At 48.6% G+C, this 25532-nt stretch overlaps 1 protein-coding gene across 11 annotated transcripts in view; it reads left to right on the forward strand.

The window, feature by feature from the left end:
- agrn (agrin) overlaps positions 1-25532 on the forward strand; it is a 260122-nt gene that overhangs the window by 152270 nt on the left and 82320 nt on the right. For all 11 annotated transcript variants that reach the window (XM_056421999.1, XM_056421994.1, XM_056421995.1 and 8 more), the window contains 2 exons: positions 5257-5472; positions 24095-24319. In XM_056421999.1, coding sequence (XP_056277974.1) covers positions 5257-5472; positions 24095-24319 — 441 coding nt within the window. The remainder of the gene's footprint in view (positions 1-5256; positions 5473-24094; positions 24320-25532) is intronic.

A 25532-nucleotide genomic window follows, 5' to 3' on the forward strand; every position in this document is an offset into this window, starting at 1 on the left:
TCTAGACCATTCTGCAGTAGCCCAGGCTGCAGCTCTTCCCGTTAAATGAGACACAATAACGCCACTTTACCATGCTCAGATAAAAAGCTGCTGGGTTGTGTTGAAAATGCAGATCACACTGTACCAGAAAGGCTCTGCAATTCGAAGAGTCTCCGGAAAATCTCCGGAAGAGCCAGCCGTAACGGGAGGAACCAGCCTGGCCTGGGTCGTCATCTGGAGTATTGACAGGCACATTCTCAGCGGTGGATGACGTCGCCGGAGGAGCAGTCTGTTGATGAGTGAAAAATTATTCATTTGGGCAACCAGTTGTTGCATCTGTGTAGATAATTCTTCCTGAACCCGGCCTGGCGTCCTCTCAGCTCTTGTATTTCCGGCTGACTTTGTCCAGTTTTTCCTCGTGATGAAAAATCGTCACGCCCTGTACCGACAGAAGCGGCGTGAAGCGTTCTTGGGTCGGCTGGGTCCATAATGTGGTCAGTTCGTTCTGTTACGATCTCAGACACTTAGGAAGTAGGACCCAATTGCACGACCGGAGACAGAGATAAAGTATTTGTAAGTACTTTATTTTTCGGTTCTGCAGTGAACAAAATGAAAGCGCTCACGTGGTGAGGATCAAAAACTTTTCAAGAGCCCAACATAACCCGACCTGATCATGGCAAAAGACCAGACGAACTGACAAGGAACACTGGGAGACAGGGGAATTTAAGCACATGGTAACAAGACACAGGTGGGACCAATCAGGGGCGGGGCTGACACTGATGAGCATAGGAGACAGGTGTGATGACAGGTGAAAACAATCAGGAAGCCTGGAATGAGAGAAAGCGAACATAAATGACATGAACCTCTCTAGCATATCTGTCGGTGCACAACACATTCTATATATACAGTAGATACATTCTATATATACAGTAGATACATTCTATATATATATATATAGATACATTCTATATACTGTATATGGGGCAGGGAGTGGATCCAGACAGGAGTTGCACAGGTGTGTGTGTGTGTGTGTGTGTGTGTGTGTGTGTGTGTGTGTGTGTGTGTGTGTGTGTGTGTGTGTGTGTGTGTTTATATATATCTAAACCACCTGTGTGCATGACGTAAAGTTTCCATTATGCGACCCCGATGAGGCAAGGCTGCTCTGTGCCGGTTTCATCGCTGGCTGTTCCCATAGCAACCAGTCTCCTCACTGCAAAAGGACATTGATAGAGTCTAAAGCCCTCTCATGGAGAGAGAAGGAGACAGAGGGCGGAGAGGCCCGGGCCGAGGAGCACATCTGTACTACTTAGCGTCAGTTGAAAAAAACCTCCCTTTATTAGAGAGTAAGTGGAAGATGTCCCTCAGGAGTGCTCGAGCGCAATGAATTCAGACTCATTCAACATGAATGCGACGTCGCTTCCGTGCCACCGAGCCGTGTCTCCCGCCATCAACTTCACGTTTCCTGACAGCCGGCAGGTCGTTAGTCGCCGCTGTCGCCCGCCGCCGCCGTTGTTGCAGATGCAATCTCACCACGGAACAATTGGTGCTTTAACCTGAACGGGGTTAATCTACACGTGCTCGCCATTTTGGAGGAGTGCCGCCGCCCCTTTAATTCAGCCACTATCCCTGTCCCCCTGTGTAAAGTTCAGGGACGGTTCATTATTCATGCGCACCTTTTCCATTTCCCCCTCTTTCCTTTTAATTCCGTCCGGCTGAAGCGCACCGGACTGCTGTGAAATAATTCAAAAAGGTGACAGGCACGTCCCCCCCCCCCCCCCCCCCCGCCGCTCCGTCCCTGAGGTAGCCATTTTGAGTTTGTCGCGCAGATTCTGTCAAGCCGTATTGGGCCTGAATGCGTCCGCGTAGCGCTGTCCATTACATAACCATCTGTGTCTCGCCCTGTTCCCACTTTGTTTGAGGTAAATGGAACAAGGCAGCAGAACAATGAAAGTGACGGAGCATGTCAGTAGTAACAGTAGACGCGATCAAAAAAGTAACGAGGTCCCGGTGGTTTGGGACGGCGTGCCGGTTGAATCTGTGTCCGTCTCAATCTGCGACGCCGTACGGATCCCAATGGGCCGTGTGTGTCTTTCCATCCGCCGTGCTTTGAATGCGAATTCTGTATTTTTTTTAAACTACGGGATTGAATTTGAAAAGCGCTCCGGTCTGCGACGCCGCCAAACGTTTTTTTTTTGCCAACCTTTGATCCTGCCGAGGAACGCGTGGCGCCGGCGTCGATGGAACTGGTGGAGCGACCGCCACCAGAGAACTACGCCAGACTTTCTTTCAACTCGTTACACCTCGACTTTCTTTTTTAAAAACGTACTCACCGTTATTTTCTCCGCCGAGGCTTTAATCACAACAGAGCGGACCCCCGTTCCCCCCACGGCCCACTGACTGGCGCATTGAACCTTCTTGAGGCCCCGACACCACGTCGTAGTTAATGGAAGCGTTACCCGTGTAAGACGTCAGACTTGACAAGCACAGATCTGGACAAGCTGTCTCCCCCCCCCCCCCCCCCCATGTGATTTTCTCCCACAACCATGAATAGAAGAAGGAGAAGGGGAACAAAAATGGATGTGAAGCTTTTAACGCTGCTGGAGGAGGATTACCTCACACACTTACATGGTGTGGCAGGCATGCGGGCGCATGTATTACACACACACACACACACACACACACTCTTTGCACTCAAAAAGCAAAGCTTTCTGTCTTGAAAGATGACACTGGGCTGTAGCGCTCCCCGCCGGTTGCGTTTGTGCATTTTTCGCATCGGGAAAAGCAAACAGTGCAACTGTTGAAATGTCGTATGAACTCTCATCCCGATGGAGACGGTGTACAGCGGCTGTCACTGGTGAGCGAGGTGTAAGAGCACGGCTATGCAGCCAGCCACATACGATTAAGAATACGCCTCTATTAAAAAGTTGATTTTATTATTTTTTACAAATCTTCATCTCAACTCAACTGGAAGCTACTCTCTTGCTTGTGTGTGTGTGTCCATATTGCAGAGACTTTGTTGTACACACACACACACACACACATTAGACACACCCAAACTACTTTCACGACTCAAGTGAGAGAAGATATTCTCCAAAGGTCATGCCCATTAGTCCCAGTGGCAGCGCACATTTGTCCTCATTAAAAGCACATCCGTTATCTGGAAACCTCGATTCGGACCTTTGGTATGCTCGCATTATGTGGGTGAGGCTTTTATTTTGATAGCCCACGTATAGACAAGGACTGCTGAGGGTTATAGATCAGCAGTTATGTGACGGTACTGGAACGTGCCTACCTTTCAAGCCAAGTGACGTGTGCACCTTTAATACGTGTTCATTAGCATGTATTTGGCTACCTTTCAAAAATATACGAAAATGGAAACTGCACTCAAACTCGATGTTAGTGCTGCAGCGCTTCTTTACGAAGGTATAATTTCTGGGACAATCACCACTTAGCGAACAATAAAGCCCGAAAGATGCTAGTCCTCATATCCACCCATTGAGTTCTGTTTAAAATGAACAAACTTTTGTTGATCTTCTTTTTCCCCGGTCATGTTGACTACCACAGGTTTCTCTTAAGAAATCAGAAGCGTGGAATGTATCTTTTCTCTCGCCAGTGCATACGTATGCAGTTCGTCCACTCGGACCGAGGCCTGCGCTCGACACCGTCTCTTTGGTGTCGGCCTTCAGGCGGCCGGCTGAGCTCGAGGCGAGAGTGAGATTCTTCTTCTCGGGAAACACTGCAGTAGAGATCTATAGTTACAAACCACTGCTGGCATTCAGGATTGTTTTTTTCTCCCCTCTCCAGATGGTGTGTTCACTGCCACTGTTTACAACGTGTGTCGCAATAGCAATCTCATTTGCTTTATTACTTGCACATTACCGGTGCTACACCTAAAACACGGCAGATACCTCTAAACCCACGCAGAGATTGTGGTTTGGACACCCACGACCTCTTTCCTCTTCTTTTTTCTTTTCTCAATTACTTTTTTCCTGACATGCTATCAGACCCCCCCCCTCCCCCCTCCTCGCGCTTTTACACATCTGACGCAGTTCGATTGGATTTCACCGCTTGTCGCGCCGCTCGCAACGATTCGCCTCCGAGACACCGCCGCACGCGCAGCAGAGGGCCGGTGATGACAAGGCCTTCATGCTAGCACCTGTGTGTGTGTGTGTGTGTGTGTGTGTGTGTGTGTGTGTGTGTGTGTGTGTGTGTGTGAGTGTGGGTAAAAGACACCTAATGCCTACACCTCTTAGACACACATATGCTGTCAGGAATACAGATGCATTCATGGATATAGCTTCTCACACACATGCACACACACACACACACACAAACACTTCCTTTTCCCTTGGTATAAAAGAGAGTGAGCTCAGGTAGCTGTCAGGCGCTCCCACAGGGAACAGTGGGCAAGTCAAAAACAACCTCTTCGCCTGACACTCCACACACACACACACGCACACACACATTGGCACGCTGTGCTTCGGTGCGAGGAGAGAGACCCAAATGAGATGCCTTGGGCAGATGCTGGACCAGTTATCCACGCTGCACACAGAGTTTGATGTGCGTACGTGTCTCTGTCTATCCAGCCACCTGCCAGCGAGTCCGAGTGGACATGCCGCCATGCATTTAGTCTTTGCCTGGCAGCAACTGATAAGAAATAGTGTGTGTGTGTGGGGGTGGGGGGGCATGCATATCCTCTCCCAGCAGTCACAATGGTAGTTCGCTCCTCCAACCCAGAGGAAATTATTTATTTCATGTGCTTTTCATTGATTTCCAATCAGGTTTGCCATCTCTTTCAGAGGCCCCGCCCCCTCAGCGCTTAGGCCGGGACGGTCACGCCGGCTGGCCGCCCTGTCCGAGCGAGCACAGAGCCACAGCAGCTGCGATGCTTGTGCACGCACACAGGTCCTCCCCGTCGGAGCCTCTGACACGGTTGTGCGGTTATTTTTTTGTCCCTTGAAGCTTCTCCAAGTTCCGCAATAGCGCCCGTCGACTCACTGCGAGCTGCTGCTCATGGATGGATTCTTCCCCGAATGAATCGACAGCATCTGTTCGCTTTCTGCCCGGATCGCATTTCATCCCTCGTGCATTTGGTGTTGTTAATCCGTGGAGAGTTCCTCCTCGACAGAGACCAATCCGCCTGACGCTCAAACACAAAACTTTCACTGGCGGGACAAAGTGAACGTGTGACCTGAGCAGTCAGGGCGACGCGCTCTCTGGATCACATGTTCTTGTATCGTTCCTAACGGCTTTCTTTTCTTTCCCGATTCCCTGCAGGCTGCAGAGGGATGCTGTGCGGCTTCGGCGCCGCGTGCGAGCGCGACCAGGCGGACCCGGCCAAGGCCGAGTGCGTGTGCAAGAGGGTGGACTGCCCGTCCTTGGTGGCGCCCGTGTGCGGCTCGGACTCGTCCACCTACTCCAACGAGTGCGAGCTGGAGAAGGCCCAGTGCAACACGCAGAGGCGCATCAAGGTTCTGCGCAAGGGGCCCTGCTGTGAGTACCACCGCCCGCCCACGCTCGGGGGACGCCGGGGTATATTTATTTTATTCTCATGAGTCCATAATGCAACTAGAATGGGCACTTGGTAGAGCGCATATCTTCGCATATCACAAGATTGGGCATTGAATTATGAACATGTTTGCATTAGTTGCATGCCAATTGGATAAAAATTGACCGCGCTATGGTAAAAATACGATTTTTACCTTTTCATGACATTGACCTTTGACCCGATCGATCCCAAAATCGAATCAAAGGGTCCCCATTTATATAACCAATCATCCCACCAAATTTCATGCGATTCGGTTTAGTACTTTTTGACTTATGAGAATAACATGCACGCACGCATACAAATACACGGCGATCAAAACATAACCTTCCGCATTTTCAATGCGAAGGTAACAAACACAAATACAACAACAATATATAAAATACAATACGAGGACACAGGCACAATCACTGCGGTTAAAAAGTCACTCGTGGTTAAAAAAACATACAAACACTTGTTCCAATGGTTCCAGAAACAAGAAAATAAAATGTCATTTAATAGACATTTACATTTCTATATAAAATTCCTCAACGCAGCATGGAAAGTGGGGACAGCACCAGAGATCCGTTTTTTTAACCCCTCATAGAATTCATTAAAGCAGTGGTTCTCAAATAGGGGTACGTGAAGGCACTCCAGGGGCTACGTGAGATTTTTCCAAAATATATTTAAAATTAGTATCCATTACAAAATCCTTTAAAAATAGTTATTTCAGAAATATTCAATTAAATATAAATGTAAGTTCATAAACTTTAAAATGGTATATATTCTATTCTAAAACATTTTTAAACCCAAAATGTGCGGCCGTGGTTAGGGGGTACTTGGCTGTAACCATATTTCACAGGGGGGGGGTACACACCACTAAAAAAAGGTTGAGAACCACTGTATTAAAGACACAGCGCCGCTCAAGCAAACTTTTCCAACTTTGTGACACGTTTTCCCATCGCTCCTTCACAATAAAAACATCCAGCTGGGTTCTGCCAGTGGAACACTTGCTAACATCCAGATAAAGATAAAGATAAAGATAAAGAGGGGGAACCCGCGGGAAAGGTTCAGTTTGCATCAGCAGTAAGACACATCGGGTACGATAAGGCTGACAGCCAGCGCCACAGAGATCCAGATCCAAGCTGAAAGCACTGGTTTTTTCCCCTCTCTGGCCCACACACACACACACACACACACACAAACACGCACACGCACACACACACACATGCTCAAGTTCAGCTGATGGGAGTGCATCTAAGTTGAGGAGGCGGTCAGGAGTCGGCTCTGGTCGGCCCGTTTCTTTTACGTGTGTGTGTGTGTGTTTATTGTTTTTGAGGCGTCGCCGTCGGCACACATGGGGTTTCGCTGCTTTTTTTTTGAGAGATCAAATCGGCGCTTTTAATCCATAAAAGATGAATCCGAGCATTCAACAGAATGCAATCTGACCCGAGACTGACACTCTCCATCAAAGAGCGGTGAGAGTTGAATTTCAATTCTGTGAAGTGGATAGTATAGGTGGATGTTATCCAAGCGTGGTGAATGTGTGTGTGTGTGTGTGTGTGTGTGTGTGTGTGTGTGTGTGTGTGTGTGTGTGTGCGTGCGTGCGGTGGGGGTTGAAATGATGGAAACAAACAAAAAACCTTGGAGTTAATTGATTGAAACACAAAAGCTACGTGTCTCTGAGTGACACTAAATTGCATGTTATTGTCGAGTAAACTACTCCCGCGCAAATACCCCCCCCCCCCCCCAATAATAAAACGCATTCCCCATTATATCCAATCTTTTTGTCCTTCCGATGCGGCCACGCTCCCGGTGCTTAAGCGCCACCCCCGTCGCTCACATCCAATGTGTGTTTTATCCCCCCCCCCTTGGCGGATGCCCATACTGCTGCTGCAGCTCTCATCATCTCCTCTTTAGCAGAGCCCATCAAGATCAAGATTTCCTGCCTGAAATAGTAAGCGTGGTGTTTTGTGTCAGCGCCGCACTCGCCCGCCAGCCGACGGACCCGCTGCTAATTCCAGGGGTCTGATTACAGTGCCGGCGTTTGGACCTGGCACTAATAACAAGCCCGGTGACTGCTCAGCACTGGAGGAAAGTGATAAGGAGATGTGCAGGACGGGCAGGCGGGGCGGACGGGCATCTGGAGAGCGATGGGTGGACGGATGGAAATGATGTGGAGAGAAGAACGAGATATGAAACGGGGGTGACGCGAGAGCAAGCGAGGGATTGAGCGAGCGAGCGAGCGGAGAGGTGAACGGAGTGCAGGACGCGATGGAACCGGGGACAGGAAGTAGAGCGAGCGGGCGCCGTAATGATGGCTTCTGGAGGGTTGGAGGCCGTCGAAAGCGTCGTAATTACCGCCGGCAAACGACAGCAGGCAGGCACTGGGACGAGAGAGAGAGAGAAATACCCCAAAGTAAAACATACTGATAATAATAATTATCACACTAATGATAGTATGGCTGATAATAACGACGCGCTCAGCAGCAGGACAGACGTGTTGTCTTTTACAACCGGAACAAGAGGGGGGGAGGGGGGGGGGGCTGTTTTTGTTTTTGAGTCATGGTAAGGCAATGTTCTTGTTGACTCTGACTGCCTTTCAAAGAACACCGAGTTCTTCTGGAGCCGACGGGCCTTCACACGCCACGGCTGTGTTTCTTTACAATATTCTTTTGAACTTGTTGTTTTTTGTCATGAATACTTTTATTAATTATTTATTTCTTATTTATTTTAAGTCCCCTCCAAAGAATTGTTCTGCTCCTTATCCGACTGGAAAAAAGCGGCGCAGGCCAAAGCCACTCCTTTGGTTGTTACATTTCACAATAAAAGCCCTGGACATGTAATATTCACAAGTATTTTGCATTTAGTTAATTAGTTAGTAATTTCTGTCTTGATGTTTTCATGATTACCAACACCCACAAAAAACAAAAACAAAAAAGTCTTTCAGATCGTTTGGCCGGCGTTAGCGCTAACCCCGTTGGTCACGTGACCTTGCAAGTCCCTTAAAAGTCTCCCGCATCCTTTCCGTGATTAACCTTTGAGCATAAAAAAAAAAGTTTGCTGTGGCAGAGCACTCACGCAGGTTCAATAAACGATTTGTTCCATGTGTGGAAAAAGCTACCGGCGACACCGACGCGGCAGACCTCAAAAAAGTCTAAAACCGTTCCTTTGAATGGAAGATGGAGTTTCCCCTCACGCTGCATCGAGGCTCATCGGAACGTACGGCGGAATTGAAAGATGTTTTTTCGGCAGACGGTTGTGTAGGGTGGTGCACGTGCATGTCTGTCAGTACGTGTGTGTGTGTGTGTGTGTGTGTAAGAGGGGTGTCAGGAGGTCAGGGGAAGCAGACTGACAGGTTCTCATTCTCTCTCTCTGCCTCCAACACATGGAGCTCGGTTCAGAGGTTTGACGGAGGAAGAGGGAGGCGAGCACGGGAGACGGCACCGAGGAAGAGGAGGAAGGAGCTGAGAGGAAGAGGGAGCTTTTAACTTTGTCGGAATCGCGTGGGCGAAGCCTCGTTCTGCCTCGTTCTAATTTTAAATGGTGTTTTCTTTTCATTGCTTTGTATTATCGGGGCAACGGAATTGGCCACGGTTCCGAGAAATCCGTCGCGTCCCATTCACATCTATTCGGAGAGTCCTATCTGGCACACAAAAGAATATATTTTCTTTCTTTCTGCGAGACTGAGTGACTTTTTAAAAAGAAGAAAATCTGAAAATTCATCCTTATTTTCACTTGCTTATCGGATGAATTATCAGACACTGAATCCCCCCCCCCCCCCCCCCTCATCATGCTCACTTCAACACACTCGGGGGTTTGACCGCCCACAATGCGGCCTTACTCACTCACTCCCGTATGACCAGCAGCCAATGTCCTTGTGTAGAATATAGAATATTCCTTGGAACTATTGCAAAAGGGTTTTTGAAGTGCACGGTTCAACTCAGTTTAGCGTCACAGTGTAAAGAAGGAAAAAAACACTCCCATGTATTTAGCTCCTCACTTATAACGTTGAACCGGCCATTACAGCGGTGAAGTGTCCCGGTAACGGTGTCAGTCTCCTCCTGAGGGCGGCCTGGAACGACCGGCCGGCACTTAGTCGGCCCCTAATATCCACATTAACCCGGCCGGCGATGGCTCGGACCAGCTCGGCGCCGGCTTCCTCATTAGCGTTCCTTTTGGTTCCGGGGGGGGGGGGGGGGGCGATGTTTCGTGATGGGCGGGGTTTACATCATCCAGATAACCATCTGGGTGGGGGGGGGGGGCGGGGCAACTTAAAAGGAGAAGCTGAGTCTCTCTAAGGAGAGTCCTCCAACAACGTGAGGCCAGAGGAAGAACTAGGAGGGGAAAGAGAGAGAGAGAGAGAGAGAGAGAAAGAGACCAGTCAGCAGAAACAGAGAGTGATAAGTTTGTGTGTGTGTGTGTGTGTGTGTGTGTTTGTGTGTGTGTGTGTGTGTGTGTGTGTTTGTGTGTGTGTGTGTGTGTGTGTGTGTGTGCATTGGCTCTCCCAATATTGGACTCGTGAGCAGAGTGATAAATACACTCCTCTTTTTCCCGGAGAGCCACAGAAGTGCAGCAGAACTCATCTTGTGTGGCTACTCGGGTGGAACGTGGACTTTTCATTCTTTTCTTTTTACACTCCAACAAGTAATGCAAAAAGATAAAGAAGTGTGTGTGTGTGTGTGTGTGTGTGTGTGTGTGTGTGTGTGTGTGTGTGTGTGTGTGTGTGTGTGTGTGTGTGTGCGTGCGTGCATGGTGGAAACTGCCTCGGGTTCGAGAGAGTGATCAATGGAGATTGATTCTGTGTGTGTGTGTTCTTGAGAGTCGGCCATAAGCACGGCCCGCTGCCTCCTGCCTGTCAGTCCTCTGTGTGTGTGTATGTGTGTGTGTTTCTCCCAGCACCGACACACTCTTGTGTCCCCGCAGTGAAAGGAGAAAGGCATCAGTGAACCCGCGACTTCGTCTTTCGACAAAAAAGCCCGCAAAGAATTTTCATCGCGGGAAGAAATTTATCGTCTTATCAAGTTTTTATTATTTTTTTATATATTTGACAGATATCCAAAAAATTTTATGATCAATTAAATTAATCCGTTTGCGCTTGCAAAAATGTATTTCAATTCTGGTCATTTAGTTTGTGGAACATTGCCACATCGAAATGTGTTAATCAAAACTAACGGTTGGATTTCGATGCTAGAGGCAGATTATAGATCTTTTTATTTTTATTTTTATTATATAGTTCGGCGACGCCCCCCCCCCCCTCCGCACGGGATCATCGGGCTCCCACCGGCGCCGCACGTGTGTTCGTATGGTCATGGAAAACCTGGAAAAGTCATGGAATTATTTCTAGGCCTTGAAGTCGAAAAAAGAAAAAAGAAAAATTTAAATCACAAAAGTTTTGGAAAAGTCATGGAAATGTTTTATCTTCACATGTTCATTTACGCTGAGTTTACAATAATTAATATGCTTTAAAAAGAATGACGCTCAAAATAAAGCCGGCCTACGCTCTTCGGCATACGCACCTTAACTGAAATGATATAAATGTTAATTCTGTTAATCAAACTATTGTCCCATTCATTTGTGCCATGGAGGGTTTATATATCCTTGTTCATTTAAATCCGCCATTTTCTCACTTTTTCATGAAAAAAGAGAGATTTCACAAAATGTTTCATCATAAAAATGTGGCTTAACGTCCTGGAAAAGTTCTGGAAATTTCACTCCCCCCCCCCCCCAGACGGTGTCTGTTGGAGTCCTGATTCCTCTTTTCAAGAAAACCTCCGAGCCGGAGATGAAAGCCCACCTTGCTTTAATTCCTCCTCGGTTCCTCGCCCATGTGCCCCTCTTCCACACTTCCTCCTCATGTTCCTCCCTCTCTCCTTCCTCTTCCCTCTCCGCCCCTTTGTTGCCACGGTGACAATGGACCGGTGGTAATAGCTGTCGGTGGCGGAGATGACTTTTCTTTGGGCTTTGATAACCTTGTTCTGCACAGTCATCTCCTCTGCACCTCGCTTGCCCCCTTTTGGCTCTCCTCCATCTTTCCTCCATCTTTCCTCCATCTTTCCTCCATTCTTCCTCCATTCCTTCCTTCTTCTAATCTTCCCTTTGTTGTTGTTGTCTTTTCCATTTATCTCCCTTGTTCGTTATAGGCCTTTAATATTTTTATTCTATTTTCCTTCCTCCTTCGTTCCTTCCTTCCTTCCTTCCTCACTCCCCCACTCATTCTCCTCATCTCCCTTCTTTCTTTCTTTCCTTCCTTCCTTCCTCACTCCCCCACTCATTCTCCTCATCTCCCTTCTTTCTTTCTTTCCTTCCTTCCTTCCTCACTCCCCCCACTCCTTCTTCTCACCTCCTCATCTCTCTTCCTTCCTTCCTCACTCCCCCCACTCCTTCCTCTCACCTCCTCATCTCTCTCACTTCCTTCCTTCCTTACTACCCCCCACTCCTTCTTCTCACCTCCTCATCTCTCTTCCTTCCTTTCTTCTTCCCTCCCTCCTCCTATTGAGTTCCTCTTCTTCTTCACGTCTCTCGTTTTCATCCCCCCCTCCATCCCTTCGCTGTCGGACCAGCCATAAATAGCTTGGCTACGCTCCGGCCGCTCCTTAACTTTCTTCCTCGTTTCCTCGTTCCCTCTCTTCCATTTGCCTCTTTCTGTTTCTTGCTGCGACTCTCGTCAGTTGTTACGCACGCACGCACGCACACACACACACACACACACACACACACACACATGCACGGGCAGACGCACACACACACACACAGAGTAATCAAATTCCTCCGGGGTGATTGCCAAACACATTTATGTGCACGCGCACACAGGGCGAGAGGTCATTGTAAATAACTCGGTTTTCGTGCTTTCATTTCCTTAGGGCATTTACTCTTGCTTGGTATTCATAACCACAACATGCAGAACCTGACAGATGGACTGCGCGTGTGTGTGTGTGTGTGTGTGTGTGTGTGTGTGTGTACTGTATTCATATCCCTTTCCATGTACACACATCCCAGGCGTACTTAGTGAAATATAGGCACACTCTAGGCATTTTGCAAACAGATTGATTGAAAAACATACATTCTTGTTATCGTCCTTTGGCCATGCGCACACACACACACACACACACACACACACACACACACATGAAGAGATGATAATGGACTTTGCTGTTATCCATCTCTACTCGCGGTTCCACTCGTCTGGCTCCGCTGATACTTGTAAGACACATTCTGTCTTCTTCATCCCTCTCCAGCGTTCACCTCTCTCAAACCTGCAGGCAAAATAACAAGTATCTGCACACACACACACACACGCACGCACGCGCACACACACTCGCTAATACCAGACAAGGGGTTTGCGTTATGAGACTTTTTAATGTATTTTTGCATTTGGCGTCTACTGAATAAAACATCGGTATATTTGTTATTTTTCCCTGCGCATAAGTCAGAGGACATGGATAGGAGGGGAAATGATAAAAAACTAAGTGGGGCTGAAAATATGAGGATAACTACCAGCTCAGCAGACAATACTTTATAGGTATTTGTGTGGAAACAAGAATGGCGACAACTGTCAGGAGACGGATTTCTATAGCTTGGTTTCTGTGTGTGTGTGTGTGTGTGTGTGTGTCTGTGTGTGTGTGTGGCGTGTACATCCTCATATAAACCAAACTTCCCATCAGATTCAAAGACAACATTCAATCTGTTATATATATACAATAGATGCTCGGATTTATTGTATTCCTTTATACGCAAACAATATCAGTGTGTGTGTGTGTGTGTGTGTGTGTGGGGGGGGGGGTCCTGTAACTCAGTCGTTCCCTCAGTGGCAGCGCGGCACCCGGTTCCCTCTGACCTGATTCATTCCAACTGAAGAACCCAATTTACTCCCTCTCACACAAATTGGACTACCATCCCCCTCCCCCCCCCCCCCCCCTTTTAGCAATTCAATTCAATTCAGTTAATTATTGTATAGCCCAATATCACAAATTACAAATCTGCCTCAGTGGCCTTTACAATCTGTCCACAAACGACATCCCTGACCTTTGACCTCTAACGGATCAGGAAAAACTCCTAAGTAATAGAAAATAACCTTTAACAGAGAAAAAAAGGGAAGAAACCTTCAGGAGAGGAACAGAGGAGGATCCCTCTCCAGGATGGACAGATGAAAACACTTCCCCTCCGTTGCGTGTCCCGACACGCAACGGACACTCCACTGACTACCTCTCAGGTAGTCAGTGGAGTGTCAGAACAGGTCCGTTTTATTCCATCCATCAGAGTCACTTGACTCGGGAGGCGGGCCACAATGTGAGCGGCCACATTGGATTCATTCCCTCGGCGTGAGGATCGTGAGGACGGGGGCCAATGCCAACGTACCTTCATTTCTCCCCCCGAAAGCGTGTTTTTGTTTTCTCTCTCCCAACTCAAAGTCCCACAATTAAAATAACAGAAACACACAATCAGCGCGCCTGTCTGCCTGCAGTAACAATCAAACCTATTTTCAACTGAATAAGAGATGTCAGGACTCTCGGCTCCTCCTGCAGCTCAGTGCTGTTTTTCATCTCTTGTTTTCTTTTACCAGAGATTCTCGTCAAAATAGCACAAATAGAATAGTTAAACCGGGTCGTACAGTACATTGCAACGCAGAAATAGGCTGATATGAGGTTTATGTGTGTGTGTGAGAGAGAGAGAGAAACTGAAGTAGATAAACAGCATGTTGTTCTTTAAAAAAGAAACTGTTTCAAATAACAATCCACTGGATCTTTGTTATTTCTTTCATTTTAATTACAGTCTCAATCTTTGGTGCCCAGCGCTCATTATTGTGGTATTTCTGCTTTCGCTCACCAGAAATAAAGTTTGTTTTGTGTTGATGAGGTTCTTATCAATGGGGCTGATGTTGCTTCAGTTGATTTAAAAAATAAAAATAAAAATAAAAAACACACTGAAAAACGTTAAAGTGGTGACAAATCGCCATCGGGGACTGGCTTCTGATCGTTTGTAGCCAAGCCGCAAGCTGCTGTACGACCTGAGAGCAGCCATCATCATACTTTATATGCAGAATGCAGTCCAATAAAAAAATAAAAACATATTTTTTTTCCCAGTAGGGAACCACTGACTTCATCGCAGCTGACTTCGAGACGGCTTTAATGAACAGCAACAGATGAAATAGCTTTTAGATGAGTAAGTGACAGGGCTGTTAACCCACATTCATTTATATGGGACTGCGGGGGAGAGCGATAAAGTAGAGAGTGAACTGGAAAAGTGCTCTCGGCGGAGTGCGGACCTCAGACAGGTGTGTCTGCAACAGTCATCGCTGTAATGTTCCATTAAATAAATACGCTGCCAATTTTTTTTATACTTCTTTTCTTTTACCTCAATCTCACGCCTATAAAGAACAATTCGCCTCAAGTTGAAATATCTCAACCGAGTTGCGAAAGCCAATCAGCGTTGAGACGCTCCGTCGTTGGTGAATCTAACTGATGCTGCTACTCTAGTAGTCGGTCACCGAACTGTGTGAGCCTACGGGTGATGTTACGTATACAAATATATATCTATATACACTACCGTTCAAAAGTTTGCGGTCATCCAGACAATTTTGTGTCTTCCATGAAAACTCACTTTTATTTTTCAAATGAATTGAAAATTGAATAGAAAATATACGTAGTCAAGATATTGACAAGGTTAGAAATAATGTTTAATATTTGAAGTATTAATTTTGTTCTTCAAACTTCAAGCTCAAAGGAAGGCCAGTTGTATAGCTTATATCACCAGCATAACTGTTTTCAGCTGTGCTAACATAATTGCACAAGGGTTTTCTAATCAGATATTAGTCTTCTAAGGCGATTAGCAAACACAATGTACCATTAGAACACTGGAGTGATAGTTGATGGAAATGGGCCTCTATACACCAATGGAGATATTTCATTAGAAACCAGACGTTTCCACCTAGAATAGTCATTTACCACATTAACAATGTAGAGAGTGTATTTTTGATTAATGTTCTCTTTATTTAAAAAACAGTGCTTTTCTTTGAAAAATAAAAACATTTCTAAGTGACCCCAAACTTTTGAACGGTCGTGTATATATATATGATATTAATGTTATGAACTCAAACACGAGAGCGTTAGATTTTTCGAGGTTTGTGGGATGTCCTCAACAAGTATGAAGCAGATCTAGTGGTCAGTTCTTCCGTGGTGGATGGCGGAAATGATAATGTTTTTTACAGAGACAAGCCGCAGAGATAAGCCCCGCCCCCTCCAATGCACGAATGAAGCGAAAAGCCACAAATAGGCAAGCGAGTAAACTGACGCGAGTGTGAACGCAGACTAACTCACGGTGTGGAGAAGAGTCCACTCAATACAATATGTATTCAAAAAGTGTGACTCTCTGCAACCACGACAGGTCCTTTTAGTCGTGAATGAGCGCAAAACCCCCAAACACATGATCCCCAGGCGGAGACGATGACGAGGCTTCAAAGTGCACCGTCCTTGCTTCGCGTTTGTGTCGAGGCCCCGCCCCCTTTTCGTATAAAAAAACGTATAAGGCCGACAAGTCAACCCCTGTCCAGGGATTGGCCGCGGACAGAAAGACATGCAGGTGCACTAACTCACGCACACACGTTCCTTGTGTCGAGGCCCCGCCCCCTTTTCTGTCACCAATTGTCTTTTTTAACGTCACGTTGCGTTTCCAGCGGCCTCTCACTCGTCGGCAAGACGTTCACGGAGAAAAAAGGTCGCGCCGACGCTTTCGCCGCAACATCGGTGCTGATTTTGTCCGCTCGCCTCCGTCCGGTGGTGAGCTCTGCAATTTAAACAACGCCAATGCATTATTGATTATCTGGGATCCCGGCCTCCAGGAGGTAAACAAACGAGCCGCTAATGGCGTCCCCGACTTATTTTGGAACAAGTGCCTCCACTCGATATTCGCTTGCTCGCCGTGAGAAATATTTTTTTCCTGTCATTTACTCGACCCAGGTTTGAAAAATGGCAGCCGTTCCTCTCGGTACACAGCCATTAAGGTGATGGGGGGGGGGGGGGGTTAGAGAGACAGTCCATCAGCTTGTGTCTTCTCATCTTTCATCTCGAAGGAAAGGTGAGAAATCAGAGCAGTTGACAAGGTCAGTTTTTTTCTTTTGACAGAGAAGATGGATCACACAACTTGTTGTTTGTTATTTGCACATTACTTAAAAAATTAAAAAACTCTCCAGTCTGGCCTTCTCACAAGCTGTGGGGGGGGGGGGGGGATTCATTGGGTTCATATTAGGTCTTCTCAGCTCACAAGTCACTCTCCACATGAGCGACTCTGAACGTGTAACGCCCTGGTCTGTGTCTCCTCTGTCTTGATTGTTTCATTACCTTCACCGGCATGAGGTAATCAAGGAGACGGAGGAGTGGCCGAGGGCAGGTGAAGGGAATGAGACAATCAAGGAGACAGAGGAGTGGCTGAGGGCAGGTGAAGGGAATGAGACAATCAAGGAGACAGAGGAGTGGCTGAGGGCAGGTGAAGGGAATGAGACAATCAAGGAGACAGAGGAGTGGCCGAGGGCAGGTGAAGGGAATGAGACAATCAAGGAGACAGAGGAGTGGCCGAGGGCAGGTGAAGGGAATGAAACAATCAAGGAGACGAAGGAGTGGCCAAGGGCAGGTGAAGGGAATGAAACAATCATGGAGACGAATGAGTGGCCGAGGGCAGGTGAAGGGAATGAGACAATCAAGGAGACAGAGGAGTGGCCGAGGGCAGGTGAAGGGAATGAAACAATCAAGGAGACAGAGGAGTGGTCGAGGGCAGGTGAAGGGAATGAGACAATCAAGGAGACGAAGGAGTGGCCGAGGGCAGGTGAAGGGAATGAAACAATCAAGGAGACGAAGGAGTGGCCGAGGGCAGGTGAAGGGAATGAGACAATCAAGGAGACGAAGGAGTGGCCAAGGGCAGGTGAAGGGAATGAAACAATCAAGACAGAGGAGACACAAAGGAGACACAGAGAAGGGCGTTACTAAACGTGAGCTCTGATACTAGATGATGTTTAACTTTAAGAACATGTTTTTGTTTGTCTTCACTCAGACTTACTGGCACATCTCTGTCTGTCAATAAATGCCAAAATCCCAATTTAATCGCGTCCTGCCTTCTTGGCGACATCTTTATTTGACTGCTTTATCGCTTTATCGTTTGGATTTATTTAACTTCCACATTTACCGTAAAAAATAAAAAATACAAATTGATGTGCAGTAATTAATGTCGCCGTCCTCTGTCCCCCCTTTGAAGAGTTCTGCTTTTGCGCACATCCCACACACACTCCACCGTTTACTCACACAACACCACTTTGCTGTGAGTGTGGCCACCGGTTTATGATGACCCCCACCCCCACCCCACCCACACACACACACACACACTCCCCCCGGTTCATTTTCCCACTCTCGAGGGTAAAACAGCAAAGCGTGTAAAACAGCCGCAGTTCAATGGAGCTCTTTGAAGAAGTACATCAAACACAGAGAATCCTCTTGCAGCCATTGGCCCCCACAGAAGAGAAACACATTAATGGTGTGTGTGCGTGTGTGCGTGTGTGTGTGTGTGTGTGTGTGTGTGTGTGTGTGTGTGTGTGTGTGTGTGTGTGTGTGTGTGTGTGTGTGTATGTGTGTGCGTGTGTGTGTGTATGTGAGCGGCCGGCATGTTGGAGAGGTGTGCAGGACTGTTAATCCTTTGCCCCCCCCCCCCCCCCCAGTCCCGCCTCCTGCTCCTCATCACTTGGTTGAGTTCTCTGGTTGCACATTCTCATCCATATTTGGTTATTGGATCTTTCTCCGTATTGATCTCCACTGAGAATCTTGTTGTTTATTTTCTGGTTGTTCAATGCGGAGCTGTTCCTTGCTCTCTCCCCCCCCCCCCCCTCGTCTTTGTTTAGACCCTCCTTGCCTTCCTATTTATTTTTTAGAGGCCTTGTTTGCAGTCCTCGTGCGTTTCACTCGCCCAACATTTTGCTTATCAATCAAATGCCCCCCCCCCCTCCTTTATTATCATTTGTATTATTCGTGTGGGTGTTTTTCTCACTTTGTTCTACATAATTTGCTCAATGCCAGTAAATATATCCACGATTTGTTCCTTTTTTGTGCTCTGGACACAATTATGTGTGTGTGTGTGTGTGTGTGTGAGTGTGTATGTGTGACATTCAATCTCAACTAGGCACCTGTAAAGTTCTGTGACTGATGCCCCCCCCCCCTCTTCCCCCGACACATTGACACCAGACAAAATACTCTAAACCTCTTCTGGGCTCGTTCCCAGATACAGTGCACGTGTCCTCGGTGACACGCACACACACACACACACACACACACTCACGAGCTGGAAAACAATGCGGGCGTCGCCGTCGCGGCTGGTAAATGCAGATTAGCGGGGCCGCCAGGACGAGGCTGGAGTCAGGTGTTAAGCTTCACAACAATAAAAAAAGACAGGTGGCTCGGCTCTCGGCTCTCTCAGACCGAAAGGCAAATAAAAGTAAGAGTGTTTTCAAAAGTGTTAATTATTCCTTTTTATTATTCCGTTATTAATGTCTGGATGTTTGATTTGACTTGCAGTATTTATTTTCAACTCTGCCGGCCGGTCATTGCTGCTTTCCTCTCTCTGTCACATCGGTTTTTTTTCTTCTTCTTCTTCTTCTTCTTCTTCTTCTTCTTCTTCTTCTTCTGGTGTTGGGAGGGTAGGGAGTGGGGGGGGGATTCTTGATTAGAACTCACACTGTCAATTCCCCCCACGACGCATCATTGCATTTGATTAGCTCCAACCCCCTGCTCCCTCCCTTATCACTACCAGCACAACAGGAAGCACGCACACACACACACACACACACACACACACACGCACATGCATACATATCACTTGCAGACTTATCTGAACTCCATTGCTGCCGGCAAACGTGCTCCGGCATAAATGAGCACACACACACACACACACACACACACACACACAGACACACACACACAGACAGACACACAGACACACACACACACTGCTGGGGCTTCAGGTAAAGCCAGCATGGCACCGGCAGCTCCCTGTCCCTAATGAAGCATTAATAAAGAGCAGCACACAACAGCAGAGCTCCCCCACCTGCCCTGGCGGTCTCTGCTGGCTGCCGTGGGAGGGAAACACTTTTCTCAACCGATTTGGGTTTGAGATATTCTCCTGATAAGTTCCGCAGCTGGAGGAGAGCCGGGGTCGGAGGACGTACATGTGTTTTAAAGTCATAAATTCACAATTGGGGGGGGGGGGGGGGGGGGAAGTTTCTTTCCCCATTAAAGAGCACATTTAGACATTTAGAGGCCGCCGCCAACACACCTGTAGACGTGACCGGAGGTGTTCATCGGGCCCCCCACCCACATTGAGACGTCGCCTCCGTCTGTGCTTCAGTCAGTGTGTTTACATGATGGTATAATTCTAATCTTGCTTTAGTCGGACTCTGCTATCTTTTGGGGGATCTGCTATTATCCCAATATACATGGCAGTGAGTAATTCGAATCACTGGCCGAAAGCATGTCATATCCGATACGATAGGTGGCGCTGTTTTCATTACAACTCGTGGTGATACAGCCATTTCTGCTTGACCTCTTCACCACCAACAACAACAACATTTGGAGAAAGATGGCGAACAGAGAGCGAGGCGAAGCTCCATCCCTCTACTATTCTTCCATGGTGTTAATAGGAGTACAGCGAATGCAAATGGCGCTATTGGCTGAGTTGATAACGGAGAGAAGACGCCGTCGCCGAAGGTACACGGAGAATAAAATTTATCGTCTCTTTCGACTTCCGGGTCACGACATGGGAGGGAGGGAGGGAGGGAGGGAGGGAGGAGGGCGGCGGGATCTCAAGCATGCGCAAAGACGCAAAGTCCAGTTCCGAATCGAATTCACCGTTACATGCCGCGAGAGTCGAATTATCAACTGGATCGGACCGAGCTATCCAGGGGTGTTAATCGGACCGAAGTCGGACCGCACATAGTCCGACTAAGGTGTTTACATGAAACGGATAATTCGATTTCAGTCCGACTCAGCCAATAATTCGATTGTCGATTCGCCCACTGTTGAGACTCCGCCCACTCCTCCTCCCCACTGCCATCTGCCTGATGGATCGTGGAGGTCTCCATCGTGGAATGTGCCTACTATGAACTATTCATACACTCTGTCATATTCATTGAATGTATTTTAACTCTAAATCTGTCCTTCTGTACACATTACATCTATTGCATCTGTCCATCCTGGAGAGGGATCCTCCTCTGTTGCTCTCCTCCAGGTTTCTTCCCTTTTTTTCCCCCTGAAGGGTTATTTGGGAGTATTTCCTGGTCCGATGTGAGGTTTTGGGGCAGGGATGTCTATGTGTACAGATTGTAAAGCACTCCGAGACAAATTTGTAATTTGTGAAATTGGGCTATACAAATAAACTGAATTGAATTGAATTGATTGCATGTAACCGCACTGAGTGTCTTTATCTCTCCCTCCTATCTGTATCCTTATGCGCCTCCTTTTTTTATTCCCTCATTATCTTTGCATTCTAAACCTCGCTGAGCTTTACTCCATCGAGGGAAACATTCTAATTCACTGAAGCTCTCTCTCTCTCTCTCTCTCTCTCTCTCACTCTCTCTCACTCTCTCTCTCTCTCTCTCTCTCACTCTCTCTCTGTCTCTCTCTCTCACTCTCTCTCTCTCTCTCACTCTCGCTCTGTCTCTCTCTCTCACTCTCTCTCTCACTCTCTCTCTCTACCTCTCTCTACCTCTCTCTCTCACTCTCTCTACCACTCTACCTCTCTCTCTCTCTACCTCTCTCTCTCTCTCTTCTTTTTTTTGTGCCACCACATGATAATAATGAGAAAATATAAGCGAGAGAAGTCCCTGAAGTTTTCTGTGCTAAACGTGTGTGTGTGCGTGTGTGTGTGCGAGTGTGTGTGTGTTTTCTTCGGAGGCTTGTTACACCGATCCCATCCGCCCAGGCAATTTGCCTGCTCGTCTGAGTCGGGGGAGGCTTATATCCCCCCCCCCCCCGTCCAGGCCACACGCTCGGAGGAGAAGGGGGCTGTAGAGAGAGAGAGAGAGGCTGTTATTTCATGAGATCAAGAGGCGCGAGGACGATGCTGTTTACTGTCACAGAGCAAACATAGAGCTCCTGACAAGCCGCCATTCTTGTTGTTGTTGACGGAAAGCGGTTGACCCCGGTAGCCGTGTGGCCGTGGGAGGCGGTCTCGACATAGCGAGCAGCATTTTCGTCGGTACGTTCACGCGACCTTCCACCTGCAAGGTCGCCACCGCATCAGCGTGTCATTGTTCATGTGATTAGACGGAGAGAGGAAGAGGGCCACGCGGCCCCCGATCGCTATTCAAGTCCAATGACACCCCCCCCCCCTCTCTCTCTCTCCTCCTCCCCCCCACCTCCTCCATCCATGGCTCACAAAGGCCGATGATTTCCGGGAGTCGTTTCTTCCACCGTTTCGTGCATTGAGTTCGGGCTTTAATCTGGCGGTACTTTGTATTCTTGAAGTTATTTTTGAAGTGTCTTTGTCGTGAAGCGGGTCTGCAGTCGGTTCCCCGCCGCAGCACACAGATATAAAAGTCTTCGTTAACGAGTCTCGCGCACCGAAACCTCAAAAGGAATTGACAGGAGGGAGCGGGGGAAAGAAAGAAGTAAGGAGGAGGTGTCATGGAGACGAGGAAAGCGAGGTGGTGTGTGTGTGTGTGTGTGGGGGGGGGGGGCTCCTTTGATCAAGAGCACTCCTCGCTGGCGCTCCTGTCTCCTCACACATCCATAATATATCTCTGCCTCCGCACTGCATTCCAGTCCCGGTGGAAGGAGAAAAAACCCAGAATGCAGAGCAAAGAAACTATGATTCAATATCCCCCCCCACACACACACACACACCATCACCACCACCCAGCCCCCCCGTCCCACCCCCCTTTTAAATGAAATCTGTTCATGTCCCCTGTAACAAAAGAGGGGATGATATCAGACACGGGTAAATATTTATTTCCGAAAGTGTCGAGCTTAGGAAATGAGAAGGCGCCGGTGCGCCTCCCTCCCCAGGAGAGCGTGTTTGTTCGTGACGCGTCACACACACACATCGTGAAGTCGTGATGACAGCGATCGCAATCTTTTGGTCGAGCGGGGAAAAAACTGCGCAAAAAAAGAAAAGTTGCACCCACCAGCGGCATGCTGTTTTATTAGAATGGAATACCCCTCTCTCTCTCTCCCACCTTTATCCATACCCCTCTCTCTCTATCCCACCTTTATCCCTACCTCTCTCTCTCTCCCACCTTTATCCATACCCCTCTATCTCTATCCCACCTTTATCCCTACCTCTCTCTCTCTCCCACCTTTATCCATACCCCTCTCTCTCTATCCCACCTTTATCCCTACCTCTCTCTCTCTCCCACCTTTATCCCTACCTCTCTCTCTCTCCCACCTTTATCCATACCCCTCTCTCTCTATCCCTTTATCCATACCTCTCTCTCTCCCACCTTTATCCATACCCCTCTCTCTCTATCCCACCTTTATCCATACCCCTCTCTCTCTATCCCACCTTTATCCCTACCTCTCTCTCTCTCCCACCTTTATCCCTACCTCTCTCTCTCTCCCACCTTTATCCATACCCCTCTCTCTCTATCCCTTTATCCATACCTCCCTCTCTCTCCCACCTTTATCCATACCCCTCTCTCTCTCCCACCTTTATCCCTACCTCTCTCTCTCTCCCACCTTTATCCCTACCTCTCTCTCTCTCCCACCTTTATCCATACCTCCCTCTCTCTTCCACCTTTATCCATACCCCTCTCTCTCTCCCACCTTTATCCCTACCTCTCTCTCTCTCCCACCTTTATCCCTACCTCTCTCTCTCTCCCACCTTTATCCATACCCCTCTCTCTCTATCCCTTTATCCATACCTCTCTCTCTCCCACCTTTATCCATACCCCTCTCTCTCTATCCCTTTATCCCTACCTCTCTCTCTCTCCCACCTTTATCCATACCCCTCTCTCTCTATCCCTTTATCCATACCTCCCTCTCTCTCCCACCTTTATCCATACCTCTCTCTCCCTCCCCTTTTTCCCTACCTCTCTCTGTCCCACCTTTACCCTTCTCGCTCTCTCTGTCCCACTTTATCCCTACCTCTCTCTCTCCCTCTCCCACTTTATCCCTACCTCTCTCTCCCACCTTTCACCCTACCTCTCTCTCTCTCCCTTTATCCCTACCTCTCTCTATCTCTATCTCTCTCTCTCACCCTTTATCCCTACCTCTCTCTCTCTCCCTCTCTCGGCGTCATTTGTGAAAAAGGTAAATATTCAGAGGGTCGCTTCCCAGCCGTGTCGATAAAGGCACGCCTGAGCGTGCCAAGAGAGAGAATGCGTCCTGAAAACCGATCGGCGCCGGGAATAAATGAAACGCGGCTCGTTATGAGCCCGGAGACAGCTGTGGGGGGGGGGGCTTCCAAATAAGGTTCAACCGGGAGCCACTTTCTGTAAATAGCCAAACTAAAAACAAAGAAAAGCGTCCTGTCCTCCTCCTAGAGGAGCAGCGGTGAGCCAGGTGTGTCGGTCGAGCCGCCCGTCGGACTGACCCGTGTCTCCGTGTCTCCGCCCCCCCGCAGCTCTGAAGGACCCCTGCGCCGACGTCGCCTGCAGCTACGGCAGCACCTGCATCCAGTCGTCGGACGGCCTCTCGGCGAAGTGCATGTGCCCCCTCGGCTGCGACGGCCGGCGCCAGCAGACGGTGTGCGGCAGCGACGGCGACGACTACCGCAGCGAGTGCGAGCTCCACCAGCACGCCTGCAAGAGCCAGAAGAACCTGCGGGTGCAGTACCAGGGGCCCTGCGGTAAGCTCCGCCCCCCCCCCCCCCCCCCCCACCACAGGACGCTCACTTGTCGATTCCTTTCTCTTCTCTCCTCTCTCCTCACTCTTTTCTTCCCTCCGCTCTGTTTACGACCTCTAGCTTTTGTTGTCCTTTTTTTCTCACCCTCTTCCAGACTCTCCGCTAATCCTCCTTTTTCATTCACTCCGCTCCTCACAGGTCCTCCTGCGGTGCCAATGGTTGTTTCCTCTAAGTGGGTCTTCAGAGCTCTCGTTTTTTTTTTCTTTTCCGCCAGACTTTCTTTTTTCCTTCTCGTTCTTGTTGTCATCAGGCGATAGTTGTTTACTCCCAAAGCGATCAACTTTGTGTGTGTGTGTGTGTTTTTGCTTTGAGCCAGATGGAGGGAAATAATGAAAGGCAGACACGAAGCTCTGTCTCTAAGCAGAGCGAGCCTCCGGGAGACGGAGTGGAGTGTATTTTTTAGGGGGGGGGGGGGGATGGATGTGTGGGTCCACCGGTGGGAATGGTTGGCCCGAGTCAGCACAAAGTGACCCGAGTTTCCCCAGGAGGGCCGAGGCTCTGGGGGGCGGGGCCGGCCCTGATGGCCTTCTCTAAATCTTCCTGCAGCCGTTTCATCCTTCGGGCCGCGAGCCGGACAAATGAAGCAGATTTATCTGCGCCGCTAGTTTTCCCAGCAGCCATTCTTCTTCTTGCCGCCCTGACCTGCTCCCGGGAAGCAGCTCTCCCCAGTAAATGGGAGGTGATGGTCTCTCCCATAAATCCCCTTCCCGCGCTGGCTGCTGGTCTCTGCACCAGCAACGAGAGGCCGGCCAGGGGTCACTCCCCAAGGTCACTCCCCAAGGTCACTCCGCCTCCCGTCTGGAGTCAACGTTTCTGTCCCGATTTGGTTCTGCTGTATTCCCTGCCAGAGATCTTTTTTTCTCCTTCTCCTCCTTCTCCACTCCTTCTTATTCACTCCTTCTCCTCCCTCTCAACTCCTTCTCCCTTTCCTCCTTCTCCACTCCTTCTCCTTCTTCTCCACTCCTTCTCCTCCCTCTCCACTCCTTTTCCTTCTCCTCCCTCTCAACTCCTTCTCCCTTTCCTCCTTCTCCACTCCTTCTCCTCCCTCTCCACTCCTTCTCCCTTTCCTCCTTCTCCACTCCTTCTCCTCCCTCTCCGCTCCTTCTCCACCCTCTCAACTCCTTCTCCCTTTCCTCCTTCTCCACTCCTTCTCCTC

This window comes from Pseudoliparis swirei, chromosome 9 (assembly GCF_029220125.1).
Source record: "Pseudoliparis swirei isolate HS2019 ecotype Mariana Trench chromosome 9, NWPU_hadal_v1, whole genome shotgun sequence".
Classification (NCBI taxonomy): Eukaryota; Metazoa; Chordata; class Actinopteri; order Perciformes; family Liparidae; genus Pseudoliparis; species Pseudoliparis swirei.